The sequence below is a fragment of the Sinocyclocheilus rhinocerous genome, unplaced genomic scaffold (assembly GCF_001515625.1).
Source record: "Sinocyclocheilus rhinocerous isolate Xijiao unplaced genomic scaffold, SAMN03320098_v1.1 scaffold2065, whole genome shotgun sequence".
NCBI lineage: Eukaryota > Metazoa > Chordata > Actinopteri > Cypriniformes > Cyprinidae > Sinocyclocheilus > Sinocyclocheilus rhinocerous.
This window is the reverse complement of record NW_015639526.1, coordinates 126,639-141,415: the sequence shown is the minus strand read 5'-3', so window position 1 is coordinate 141,415 and position 14,777 is coordinate 126,639. Positions and strand designations below refer to the sequence as shown.

Here is a 14,777-nt window from a genome sequence, read left to right as displayed (position 1 = left end):
TGTAAAAATGAACACACCCCTCCCCCAGTGCGATTTATAAACGAATTAATTTTACGAGCCTACTCAAAAAGACAGCGTTTCCACATACAGACAAATAACCAAATGTGTTTGTCAAATAATTTGTTGATCTTTTCATTAGTTAGTGATTTGAAAAGGCAAAATATTGGGATGCTGAACACTTAAGCTAATAGAGTACTATCGCTTTAAGTATTGAGAATAAGGCGAGGTTGGGTGCTGTCATTTACTCGAGAGTCACTGGGTCATGTGATAAAATTTCGCTCCATTTATTGGTCAAAGGCACGTGTCTAGGATACCGGACTGCGACGTCACCCGGGGGACTCGTATTAAAAATAAGAACAAAAATCCGTAGTGAAAGTATTCTAGAGCCAGTTTGCGTTTCCTTATTTACTAGAGCAGGTCTACTGCTTTGATACTGCACAGATTAAATTTGCCTGTATGTTTTACAAAGTAGATATAAAGACAATTGCAAGGGGCACACTGTGGAATTAATTTCTAAAACTATGTTTTTTCTTTTTACGCACACAAGGCGGTTTCGTCGTATTTAACCGACAAAAGAATCAGAAAAAAGGATTTGTCCTTTTTTCCTGTTTGTTTCTCTTTGCAGTGAAACTAAGAAATAAGGAAAATATACCACAAAAACTGGAACACAAACATACGTGTGTGTGCTAGAGAGAAAGGGGTTAAAAAGAACATTTGGAGAGTTTCACTATGGAAGAAAATGATCGTAGCAACAGAGATGTGGAGCGCCAGGATTCGGGCGATGAGTCCAATAGGGCTATTCTACCCCTGTTGCAGGCACCTGGAAACCTACTCCCTCACAGAATCACCAACTTTTACATCGACAACATTTTGAGACCAGACTTTGGTCGCAGGAAAGAAGGAACCAGGCGCGACGAAATTAATATAGTTGAAAGAGAGAACCGCTGTCCATCGGCTCCCGGATCAGGGCAGGTAGGAGCTCCAGTGTCAGGGGAAGGAACCTCGAGCCCTCACCCAGTGAGCGCGTCTAAAAAAACTGATATTACCGCGGACGCACCTCTGAAAACCCGCGCAGAGACTGGAGATCAAAGTTTAAGCTCAGATTCGGATTGCTCGCAAAGTAACGCTGCGCAGACGAAACAACCAATGCTTTGGCCGGCTTGGGTATATTGCACAAGATATTCAGACAGACCTTCATCAGGTAAGAATTTATTTTCTCTTCAAAGTTCAATTTATGTACTCAAATATTACCTGTTGTAAAAGCGCGCTTGTGTTTTGACTGAATGTGAGCAAATAAATCACCAAACTACACAAATTTGTCGATGGAAAGGGGGCACGAAAACGAAGAATAATGTTCTTCATGAATGTGAAACGGCCCGCCAAGAGTCAGGGAGTCTATTCTCTTAAATTAAAAGGAATAACTACGAAGATTTTATTATTATTCATTTAAATCCAATATTTACAAATATTTTAAATATTTTAAATATATAAAATAGGCTACTGCTGCTGTATGATAGGCTACATGTGTAGAATTATTAATAGGCCTAATAATTTTTATTGTCGTTTTAAATATTATTTTAACCATAATAATAATCAGAATTATGATTATTATTATATATTATTTTACAGGCGTAGTAGCTTATTATGTAATCAGTAGAAACCCCACAAAAAAAAAAACTACGTTTCGTATACGGTGCAATGTGGCCCTTGGTTTATGTCTGATTTGACATTTCTTAAGTTGTTGAAGAAAAGGAAGAACTGACAATTTTTTTTTGTACAATTTTAGTAATGGTAATTATGGTACAGTTTTGCCTTTATTTTCTAAAAAGGAACGAGTAGTTTTGCGCCATTGTTACTTCGATGTCTTTGTTGATATTTAATTAGCATATTTTTGACAATGGAGTTGGACGCACCACAGAAGCTAAATGCTAAATCAGAGGTCTTCAAAACTAGCTTCTGAAATAAATATGCTATTCCTGCACTTAACGGCATAAGATAGAAAAAAAAATCGGACAATTTTAGACAATATTTCAGCATTTCTAATGAACTAATTTCAAATGAAGTTCAAATTGAAAACGGCCTTCCGAAAAAGTGCCAACACAAGTTTTTTTTTTGTCACGACGAAACTTCTGATTAATATATTCTACAATAATCTTGCGAATAGGCTACATCTTAAACCCATTTTTAATATGCAGTCTGTGAACATAATTTTACCAAAGTTTTTATACAATGAAGCACACTACATTGTTAGCTATAACAGGGATGAATATTTGGAAAGGTCACACTAACTTAAAAGATGTATAGGCTATATGATGCGAGTACGTTTATTGATTCCTTAAATTGATTTTTCGATTACACAACGTGAAAATATTAATATTGTATTATAACAGCAGTCTACAATCGAAATCATACTCCGTTTAAGCTAAATAAAATGTGTAAAAATAGGGTGCGAGCAAGGGCTCATCTCATAGGCTGCCGATCAATCTATTGTCAGTATTCAGACCACGCGGAACCTTTGGGTGCACTTGTTTAGGCTACCTAACAATTAACTAAAAATAGAATAAGCAGTGGGTAGTATACTAGCATTGAACAACAGGTGCTACTCTTAGAGCAAGTTTACAAAAACGTTCTCTTATAAATGTAGTTCCTATGGTAACAGAAAGAGGGGAAAACCTCTTTCACCCCTCCCTTTCTGGTAGTCACCCCCACCCCCACCCCCACCCACACCACCACTACTACACCATGCTTCCATAGTCAAAACTAGAGCAGACTCCCTGCAACATTTGATCTGAAACAATCCTTGATCCGAGTAACTCTAAATAACACTGTTATCGAAACAGCATTATTGATTATTGTTGTATTATTTTTAATAGTGGTATTAGCCTGTTAAGCAACTATATTGAAAATAGACTACTGATACAACATTAATAGGCTATGTGCATTTACGGCACGAGCAAAATGTAATCTCTTTCGTTACTTTCTGAAATGCAGGACCAAGATCGCGCAAACCAAAGAAGAAAAATCCAACCAAGGAAGACAAGCGTCCAAGAACAGCCTTCACAGCCGAGCAACTCCAGAGACTCAAGAACGAATTCCAGAATAACCGTTACCTGACGGAGCAGAGGAGACAAGCACTGGCCCAGGAACTCGGCCTCAACGAGTCTCAAATCAAAATCTGGTTTCAGAACAAAAGAGCGAAGATTAAAAAAGCTTCGGGGAGCAAAAACTCACTTGCATTGCACCTGATGGCACAGGGACTATACAATCACGCCACAACAGCAAAGGACGACAAATCAGACAGTGATTAACGTGAAGGACAGGACATCTGAAATGCAATAATCCTAAGCAAGGGCCAGTGTACAAAATACCAGCATTAGTCGGATGAAAACTATATGTATGACATTTGATTCTGCAATATTTTATGTATATATACACTTTACGTGTACAGTGGTGTAAAACCTTTTCAATTAGTATCACTGCTGTACACTTACTGAAACTTCAGATATAGCGCGCGAAGAAAAGGACGCTTCTTTATTTAAAAAAAGAGGGAGCGATTTGATTGACACTTGACGTTGAGCCACAAGTGAACGTGTTAAATCCATGCTGAAGTCCAAAGATTTTTCCTGCTGCATTCAGGCGACTGTGATTTAAAATAAATGGTCAAAATGTTTTATCTGATTTAGATGTTTGTTTGTTTTCATGCATAATTTTATTACTGGATGAATGTTTTACTTTATTGACTGGAGTTGTGTTAGAGACATGGTATTTAAAAAAAGACAACATTGCATATCATCATATCATGCTTACAATAATTCAGTATATTGTATTTAAAAGAGCTATGGTCTAAAATACTATCCGCAAGGATGCTACACATCCAATATCCTCACATTTTCAGGAAATAGATCAGACATCTGAATGCATACGAGTCAGTAAACCTCAAAACTACACTTCTAATGCAAGTACTTGACTTAAGTTGTTGTCTGTTGACTTTAGCTGGGAATGTACAATAAAAGTTCTCTCATCTTTTTCCAAATGGATATCTGGCAAGTTTATTTTACAGAAGCATTTTCGTTTCATCCCCTATTTTATACTTCAGTATGAAATTACAATTGTTATTTAGCTGAAAAAAAAACCCAACTCTCTTAAAAGGTTATCTGAATATTATTTAAAATCTTGTCAGCAGTGGATGTTTTAATAAAGTCTGCAATTGTCGTGTATTCTCCCCTTTTAAAAGTACATATTGTGGAAAAAGAGCATCATCACCACCACTGCCTCCAAAATATTGGCAAAACGTTTCGTAAATTAAAAAAGACTCGGATAATGATTTAGAAAAAAGTTATAAGATCTGTCCAGAAGTGTTGTAATACATTAAGTAGAAAGACGAAAAGTAAAGAACTGAAACAAATCCACTGAAAGACAAATAATCGACAGTACAGGCGTAAAAAGTAAACAGACCGTTTTATTTATTTTTTTTTAATATCAATAGGATTTAGTGTAACATTAAACAGAGGATAATTTGTATAGCGTTTACTTGTGTAACGGTTTCAAAAGAGAATTGGAACGCAATAAGATTTATTGTAGCACTTTGCAGAGCTAATAATTAATGTTTTCAAATGGTCTGAAATGTCTGAAAAGAAGGCAATGGCAAGTAGCACATGGCATTAATTAAAAGGCAAAATAACTTTACATTTACTTGAATTGTCCTTTTCATTGAATCAAATTAAGCTTCTAAAAGTAGGCGGGGCACACAGAGCACGAGGCTCATTATCTAAAATTAAGGTAAAAACAGTCTTGCTGGATGCAACAGTGATTACGCAGCCAAAATAGGTGGCCTTGATTCACATTCAACTGGAAAGCACAAATAAAGTTAACTTTGGCACAACCTTACTGTGTACATAGTGCAACATTTGAGAAAAATAAACCTCTTAGCAATATAAAAAAAAAATACAAATAAAAAGTTCACAAAATCTTGTACAGCCAAACATAAAAATTCGTAATACGGTAACACAGTTTGAATACATCAAAACAGGGCCACATTGACAGATGTACTACTGCATGGGCTGCAGCAACAACCAGTTTACAAAATTTGGTAAAACTCGATCTATAATGATCAAAAGTAATTTTTCTTTTATTATGAGACATGCTACACATCTGGTTTCGTCCCAAGGTTTATTTGGCGTCTAACGTGATTTGGTTGCAACAAAAAAAATGAATAGGCCTAAACAAAAAAACTAAACTATGCTGCAAAGCCAAATTTAGTCCAACTGTCAACACTTGGGGGAGTCCAAATGCTGCTAATAGATGTAATTTCACTTGTAAAATTCCGAGCATGAAAAAAAAAAAAACTTTAAAAACGGCGAAACTTTGTTTTAACTACGTCTAATTTACACACAAGTTATAACCAGAAATACGACTCATCACCTCTTAAATGATAAACGTACCTAATCCGTCTAAAAAGTAAACCTATGCATAATTTTGCGCAAATACTCTAAAATGAAATAAACGAGATACTATCGATATTGAGCTAAACTTTGTAAATATGTGTTTAGTTGGCATTGCTGCACTCGTAACTCTTACCAGAAACTTTACACATACTTCAGTGTTACCTGACGCCATGAAAACATTTCAAGAAAAGTCGTAGCCCATTACTGAAAAGGTCCAACACAAAAGGCGAGCTATCTCTGAGAACCGTTCCCAGCACTGACCTGTTCCTCAATGCCAGAGAATCTAATCTGCATTTCTATTCTTGCCAAGCTTGTATGTGGAAGTAACGCCCAACGGTCACTGACTTGACGAGCTTCACTGGGAAGAAAAAGGCAGTTGCCGCTCAGACGCGCAGCGAGGCTCCTGAATGAAGTCTGTGGCCGGGAGACCCCGTTGAAGGTCAAAGCCTCCTGTCACAGCTGCAGGTGGCTCGTTTCACTTCGCCCACGTTTCATCACCTCGGAATTCAGCACGGATCTTAAAGGCATCTCATTAATTGGTTTCACTTTATACACCAACAGAACATTTCTGCAATCGAAGTTGAGATGAAATGGTCGGACGAGATTCCTAGAACTCACATCCAGAAATTCCCAAGGACTCTCACTCTTGCTTCAACTATTTTGTCCAAGAAGGCATACCGCCAACTTCTGACTGGTTGCTGGACAGACAAAATATGAAGCGCTAAAAGCCTAGCTTAAAAATGAAAATGATGTCCATGCCAGTTCCCCATAACTCAGGTTACCTCAGAGGTACTGATCTGGATTTGAATTCTACCATTTTTATTTATCACTGATGAACTGATAACACACACTGATACTCTCCTCTCCCTAAACAGGTCTTTCCAAAGTCTGAATGGCTGGGGTTCCTGAGGCCAGTCACTCTAGAAAAGAAAATACATATCAGAACGGTGTTGATCTCCCTGTCTGCTTATCAGAGAAAGGCCTATCTTGTCCCCTTTCCAACGGAGTCATTTATCTAGTTTTTGAATGCTTCCTAGTCAAACTTGAATATGCAATGAAGAGCTGGGGCTTTGTGGCGGAAATATAATTAAGGCAGTGAAAGATGTAGAGGGTGAAGAATGGGGATGACATCAGGCCAATTTCACACTTGGCACTCGGATGGCCAAGCCAAAGCCAGGCTCTTGCCACGCAACACAGATCAAAGCACACTGCCAGTTCAGAAAAAGCAAAAAAGGATTTAAGTATGCTAATCTCCAGGACAAATATATTTTAATCTTGTTAGAATACAAGTTAACGCCACAGCTCAGCGGTTGAACTTTATAGCGAATTTAAGGGTGAGATCAAATTTCACTTACATTTTTTCCAATGTGTATAACTTCAGGTCCATTCTGAGCGACTTAGGTAATTGTACAAAATGGTTAATCATCCAGCTGACGTGATTAAGGAAAAAAAGCATTGCGTTCATTGAGGATATCTCCACTCTACGGCAGACAAGTAGCTCTAGCTAGAATAAAAGCATTTTGTATGCATGGGAAATTGATGTTTAGCTGTCCAGTTCCCTTTGTTTTGAGTCACAGCCCACTGCACCTTGACAACACTTGATCTGTCATACTTAAGCTCAAAGCACAAACACAGAGCTGGGTAAACACAATAGAAATAAGCTACTTTGTAAAGTCACAACCAACTTTCTAAACAGCAAGCAGTTTCCCAGAGTAGGGTTGGTTACATGCACAGAAAATCTCAGGTTAGTATGAAAAAAAGGTGACCTGAGAACTGAAAATCTTGCAAGAACAGCAAAGTTCATCTTAAGGTACGCAGCCTTCAACAATTACATAACTTTGAACTTATGATGGTGTTCTTCAGGTATTTCATTGGCTGATCTAGCACTTTTGGGACCAAAAACCTTGCAAGTGCAGACATTTAATACCAAGGTTACTAGTCTACACTCATTAAAAAATTAATACAAATAAAGGATATGTTTGTTCTATAAATCATATTTAGTTCTATAAATAAATAAAGTTTTCCAATAACTTTTCTTTGGATTATACATTCAATTTAGGCAAAACCCTAACGAAATTACTTCATTAATGGCAGAAAAGTGAATATTACTTTTCTCATTTACATCAATGATCATCTGAAACACTTAGGCATTACATTTCCCAAAAGAAAAAGGGATAATGTAGATTCCTGAATATATCCTTGTGATATGTAACATTTTCCCCACTGCGCACAGAGAGCAGACTTGTTAAACAATGCAACAATATCAGAGAAAGCAGTGAGTATTGTCATGTTCCCCCTCAGTGATTTGGCTGACACCCATATCCAGACCAACTCACAGAGCTGAGCAATCATGGCGTCTCTTGCTCCTTTACTCTCCCAAAACAGGACCTGCCCCTGTGCTGCCGCCACAGCGGCGCATGCGTAGTTCTGCATGGAGGGAGCTGTGAGGGAAGGGTGCGAAAGGCATGCCATCATGCTTACCCAGCGGCCATGTTCAAAAGCCCGACTTGAACAGACATGGGACATCAGAACGAAACAAGCAGACTGTGCTGTGAAACGATTTGGGACAATAAAGTCTGTCTTTTTGCCATTGCATCTTACATGGCTGTTAACAGTTCCTCACACAAATTATTCTGAACAGGAAAAAGTGCCAAGTATGAAAACAAATGACTCATTTAACCACTATATTTGAAATATTTTATTTTCTTTTATCACGGGTAAACGTTTCATAAATAACATTGGTAATACCATAGTGAATGCCATGAAACTAAATTGAGGTTAAAATGAACTAAGGAATTAAACATGTAAATTAAATTACAAGTCATCGGAATAAAATCAGGTTCAGTATATAATATTATATTATATATGAAAGTAATACAGGAAGAGTGTGCCTACTAATCAACAGTGGAAGCAGTTGTAATACGCTTTATGAACGTCAAATAATTTTTATCATCATAATTTTGAAGCTACTAAAAAATTCTAAACAATAACACACTTTAGGAAAATATTTAAAGTCTTCATTTTTGGTCCAGGTTTTTGAGTGTTCTTCAGCAGACGCTAATCTGGAACTAAAGTTCACTGTGCTGGAAAACGGAGCTCTTACAGTGACCTGGATATGTGAAGAAAACAATAAGGCATAGAATTAGACGCATTTGATACAAAAATTTCATGCAAAAAAAAGCGAAGCTTTTAACCGAGGTTCTTGCTACATTCCTGAAAGTTCAAAAATCTTTTCTGCCACACACACACACACAAAAAAAATAAAGTTTAGAAAAAAAATTGACTGACAGTTTTGCTTTTGAATTTTGTTATCATAGACACTTGTTTGATAGACTTTTGAAATCCTATTTCAGAGTGACGACTTGTACAACTACTTGCATAACCCGATAAACAAGTCTCTCTAAGATTTAAATATGGCAGGCACAAGATAAAAAAAAAACTTTAACAGCATATGTATTTAATGTACATTGAACTGAAATTTATACACATACTCTGTACACTTTCACATTCTCTGGCTAGCAATAATGGTATTTCACATACTTACATATTGTAATCAATGTCTAAATTTACTAGAATTCCAGCAAAATTAACACTATTCTGCTTAAAGACTCCAAGTGTTTGCGGTATTTTGATTTCATAAAACTAAACTGCAATACAGTTTTTACAGGTTACAAGGTTGTTTGAGGCATAATGCGAAAAGAAAAGGCTACATTTAGATTATACATCTCATAGGGTTAGAAGTTTGATTTTAAAAAGCAGAAAGTAGAAAATAAAAACAATGAAACCATTGTTGACTGTTTAAAGTAAAAAAATAAAATAAAATCACGATCATTTAAAAACTGCATTGATATTTGTATGCAGAAACGCACTAGAGAAATGCATGAAAAACTGGAACACTGTTTATGCACAAAGCAAATCAAGACAACACTATGGTTCAGGTTTTCAGTGTGAACATGTTTAACGCTCTATGAATGAATGAAATGAATGAATGAAAGAAGGTATGTCACATCATATGTAAATACCTGATACTTCATTGCACAACGTCTTAGCCACATGGTCTGCCTCACTGGCGAAGAGGGAGATGATATCATCTTCCAACTCTTCCACAATGCTTTCACACTGCAAAAGACATTAAAAACAGTCATGAGCATTCTATGAACACTGTACAGTATATGCACTAGACATTATCTTTGTAATTAACGGAAAAATGAACAGCAATCATATAACAAATTAAATAATAATAATAACAAATTAATAATAACTAATAATAATAATAATAATAATAAAATTAAATAATAATAATAATAACAAATTAAAATTTATAATTATAAAAAACAACCTAAATCTAAAATTACCGTAGGGCCATGTCACTTTGTTTAGGAAAATAATGTCAGTTTTGATGATTCATGAAATATCTCAGTTTATGTAAATGTTTCAAAGGCCTTCAGAAATAAAACTTTGGGAAAAAAAAAAAATCACTACAATTTTTTTAAACTTATGATTTGTAGTTTGATACTATACAACTGTCATATGATTAAAAAACAAAATCAAAATAATTAATATGGGAATAAAAAAAAAAGCTTCTGAAAAAATGTGGGAAACTCACTTTTTAATGTGTATATAGGCCGGTCAAAAATACTAATATACACAATGACAAATATATCAAATTTATACTCACAGCAAACTTCAAGGCACTGGAACTCTCTGGTCCATCAAACTTAAAATGTTTAAAATCGGGAAAATTCACGCCATCATTTCCTCTTGGTGCAAATCTCTTGTAGCTCTTTTCTTTGGTGTCCGGGTCCTCATAGAGAGCATAATCGCTCATGCTATTGCAAACTTCTTCAAGCAGTTCAGTTAAGTAAGCCTCAGACCTAGCCAGAGGAACCTATCAGAAAAAGAATTCAGAATAAAATTATAGAAAAATTAGTTGACTAAGTTACCAAAACCGAACCTCCCCTTCTTAAAAAGAGAAAAAGTAGGGCACTGAGGTCACTTAGATGACCTTTCCTTCCGTTCCCATCTAAACACATCCCCTGTGCCACGACGCTGACTTTTAACCTGCATCTCCAAAGTTGTAAAAGTAGATTCCCTTGCCTTGGCAACAGAACAAAAACACACTGTGGTGTCTAGACAGGTCAAGGTGCACCCTGCTCCCGCCCCTTTGGCCTCCCCCGGAAGGGGAAAGGGGAAAGGGTGACGGGGGGCGGAGAGAGTGAAAAGGCTGGAGGGCGGGGGGTAAGCAGTGGGGAGGGGAGTTGTCAACAGCAGCCAAGTGCAGGGTAAACAGTGGAGTCCCATCCTTTGGTTCTCTTGGGCAGCTCATCTCTTCCACCCTCCAATGATCAAAGCAGGAAGTCTTCCTTGTCAGGCCAGTCAAAGGGTGGCGGGGTTGGGGGCGAGGGGGTTATTGGAAAGAGGACAGGTTGCAGATGAGCTGGATTTTCTTGCGATGTAGATATATCCCTGACCCCATTGTCCCCTTTCAGACACAGTATGGACCCTTCCGGTCTCACTGATTACATTATGAGGGCGTCTCTACCCCCTCCACTCTTGTGAGGCTCGGTGACATAAAGAGGCTTCCGTGGCTCGCTGCCATCTGGTCACAAATAAGATAAAAGGTCCCATGGAAGGACAGCAACCTATCCTCACATCCCCCATCTTTTTAATTAAAAAGCTGAATGCGGTTCGATGGACCGCAAGATAAGACAATATACGAACAACTACGAGCAAGAACATCAGCAAACGAAGGAGCCGATCGGTGCAGGACGTTTAAACCCTATCAATTTCAAACAATGTGGGTATAACGTCATCCTCTGCATTAAAACTGAATTATCATATTTGAGATCTTCACCAATTACACTCCAAACTCATTTCAAAACTTTAGGAGACTTCGGGCTAACCACCGGAGAACAATAAGAGAGATTCTGGCGTGCACAAAAGTCCAAAAGCAATAAAAATCTCGCCTTTGGATCTAGCGGAGGATGGCTTGTGTGCCGCATCCTCTGCCGAGTCCTTATCATGCAATCCTGAAAATGGTGGGGAATTAAATTCCTCCCCATAACAGTCTGAAGGGTTTGAATAGAAGCTGTCAATAAAGAATTTCTGTAGGAATAAAGAGGGGGGTGGCAAGGCGGCCCAGGCAGAGAAAAGGCTTCTCAGGGATGCATCCTTCACTGAACTCCCATTGGAGAGCCAGGCATCATTGTAGGGCATTTCATTTTTCCCAAAAAAATGGCTAAAAAGTGTAAATATGCACACAAAAAAACATATAGATTAGATATAGGATCTGAACGAGAGTTGTTGAGTGATTATTTATACATAAATTGACCTTTCAGCAAAGCTGTTGAAGGTTATCTTTGGTGAATCTGCTAAAAACATGAGGTGCGTCGCAGGGGTTCACCTACAGCTTCTGGGCAAGTGAACCAAGCCAAGTATGAAAAGAGAAACAGGGAGGGATTTGGCGAGCTTTAATTAGCATTTATTTTTAAGTGAAGTCACTCTCAGGGAAGAGTGCGCGAGTTCTGCTACACTGATCCTGCTTTGCTTCTTTATTATTGAAGAGAAATGGGATACTCAGGAACCACATGGATCGGGCTTCATTTTCCGGCACCACTGTTACGGTGGTTATGTGTGATAAGTAAATATGCTAAACATAATTCAGTACAGCACAAAACATTTTCGCCCTTCACAGTGGCATTTGAGAGCCGTGGCTTTTTTTAGACTTGTTACAAGCTACACAGTTTTGAAAAACTGTATTGCACTCTTAGCTTTTTTTTCAATTTGCAATGAAAAATAAAAACTCGATATTGACCAAAATCTCGTTACAGCTCCCTGAGCCACAATTTAAAGCATAATATGCAATTAAAACCCAAATTCCTGACTTCACCTCAATGAGCTGATAAATGACAAATTAAGAAAAAAGACAGATGCATGAAACAAAAAATTAAGTACTTCATTAATCAACTGTTTCATCTGCAATGAAGCAAGACATAACAGATTTCTTTCTCAATCCCTAACAATACCTGTAAGGTTTGTGTTTTTTCTTTTTGCCCAAACAGTGTACATGAATCAATAGTAAAATTCAAGCTTCCCATTCAAGTCCCATCATCAATTAGGTCAGAGCATTACTCTTGTTGCATTGCAGGATGACAAACATTTTACCCACAGTTGAAACGACCTAATAGGGGAGGGGAAAAGTCAGAACTGAACAAACACTTGTTATTAGGCAGCAGTTACAATCAAAAGGGGATTAACCCCAAATCAATAGTGGAGTCGGGCACCTAATGACAGTCCCTGGATACCAGGGGTCAGGGCTCAGAGTTCATTGGGTCTGACCTTTACACATTGACACCACTGCTGAGAAGTAAACAGTAAAAATGGCTCCCTTTACTCAAGTAAACAGAACAAGCTTATAAACACCAGGGAAAAATTGTAACGCAACTAGCCTAATCACTAAATAAATACACAGATCTCAAGAAAAATTTAAATACCTCAATTTACAATTGCATCTTAATAAAAATCCATTTTAAAAGTGAAACTTACAATTCAGCTCTTATCAGTATATTGTAGAATATTTTCAGTCTGTGTTAATAATGTAACTAAAAGCTCATAATAAATATGCGACCCTGGACCACAAAACCAGTCATAAGGGTCAATTTTTTTAAATTGAGATTTATACATCACATTATAAATTTAAGCTGAATAAATAAGCTTTCCGTTGATGTATGGTTGGCAGAGGTGTAAAGTATTGGAATAAATGTAATTAGTTACTGTACTTGAGTATCTTTTCGGATACTTTGTAGTTGTAATTTTTGGCATAAAAGAAAAATCAATCATTTTGACCCATACAATGTATTTTTGGCTATTGCTACAAATATACCCCAGCGACTAAAGACTGGTTTTGTGCTCCAGGGTCACATATAGTGGTGGTAAAGACTGAAAACTTGGGGCACAAACCGGAATGATGCAAGTTCTACCTTCACTACAGATTAACTTTTCCACAATTTATCACTATCAAGGTTGTGCTCTTGAGCAAGACATACCCCAAGTTGCCTGTCAGAATCATCCTGGATGAAGAGGAAATGACTTTAGAGGAAACTGTAAATGCACTGATGATGATAAATGCGATAAATTGATTCTGGAGCACTCAACGGTGAATCATACCTTTTTGTCCGTAAGACTTCCATCGGGTTTAAGTCTGAATCCACCAACATGAATAGTCTTTTTTGGATCAATTTGACTGACTGAATAGTTAATCTCCTCTGCAATCGCCATGCATGCTAGAAAAGAAAGAAAGAAAAAAAAAAAGTAATTACAATCGATTTAATCATTTAAAAATCGAATGGTGGTGAAAAAGGTGGAAAAAAAGGGAAATGGAAAGTTCATTTTTTTTGGATGAACACATCTCGACAATATACAAATCAGAACATTACCAGCAGGAAATAGAAGGAAACGTATATTTTAAAAAAACTTGTAGCAGCCTATCGTTGTACTGCAATAAATATGGCTAAATATACATTTCCCATGAGATAATGTTGTATACTTACTTGTACAATTAATGATCAGGCCTAGATTTTTAATCATTTCTTGTACTTAAATCATCTGAACTAGAATCAAATTTGTATCAACTTTTTTTTAACTGCATTGCTGCATGTACTTTTTAATGGAAAAATGGCAATGCAAAAAATGCACTAGCTATGCTTCTGGTAAAATCTTGAGTTTACTGGTGCTTAGTCATGCTTGCTATATTACTATGGCAACTGCCAAACCTGGGCGGAGCTTAAAGTAGGATTTATGTGAACCAAGCTTTGCACCCTTTGATTTTCCAAAAAGGCTTGGTTCTAGCATTAGTTTCACCAAGTTTGATTATTTTGTAATACTAGCAATATTATTCCATAATAGAAACCAACAGGGCTTTTTTTTTTTTTAAAGAATCTTAGTCCTGCAAAGTAACCAGAATGGAATACACATTTAAATTGTACAGTTATCATTCAAATTAACTTCGGAACCCTCTGAAAGTAAGAAATGAAATCTATTCACATACAAGATAGTAGAAATTGTTTCAGTGTTAGTTTAATGTTGGCCTTTTATATCGATGATTCATATGAAAAACTAGTCAGTAAAATTAATAACCTACGAGACATATATGCTTATCTTAGTCAGAAAAACTTAATTTATGATAGAAAAGACAAATTTAGTTTAGAAAACTGGATTAGACATTCATAATTGAAGGCAAGAAAAAAATAAAAAAATAAAAAAAGTGTAATAACCTAATATGTCCAGAAGTGGAAATAACAGTAAAAAAAAAAAAAAAAAAAAAAAATCCATCGA

At 36.7% G+C, this 14,777-nt stretch overlaps 2 protein-coding genes across 5 annotated transcripts in view; one reads left to right on the top strand and one right to left on the bottom strand.

The window, feature by feature from the left end:
* The first annotated feature begins 667 nt into the window (after positions 1–667).
* en2b (engrailed homeobox 2b) lies at positions 668–3,689 on the top strand. The gene is made up of 2 exons (XM_016567088.1): positions 668–1,201; positions 2,992–3,689. The coding sequence occupies exons 1-2, from the start codon at positions 730–732 to the stop codon at positions 3,306–3,308; spliced, it is 789 nt and encodes a 262-aa protein (XP_016422574.1). The 5' UTR covers positions 668–729; the 3' UTR covers positions 3,309–3,689.
* A 4,483-nt stretch (positions 3,690–8,172) lies between these two features.
* The window catches only part of cnpy1 (canopy FGF signaling regulator 1), a 13,420-nt gene continuing 6,815 nt past the window's right edge, over positions 8,173–14,777 (bottom strand). For 2 of the 4 annotated variants that reach the window (XM_016567086.1, XM_016567084.1), the window contains exons 6-8: positions 10,123–10,332; positions 9,467–9,563; positions 8,173–8,553 (exon numbers count right to left, since the gene is read on the bottom strand). In XM_016567086.1, coding sequence (XP_016422572.1) covers positions 8,513–8,553; positions 9,467–9,563; positions 10,123–10,332 — 348 coding nt within the window. In that variant the 3' untranslated portion in view covers positions 8,173–8,512. The remainder of the gene's footprint in view (positions 8,554–9,466; positions 9,564–10,122; positions 10,333–14,777) is intronic. The other 2 variants (XM_016567085.1, XM_016567087.1) reach the window with 2 other exon arrangements.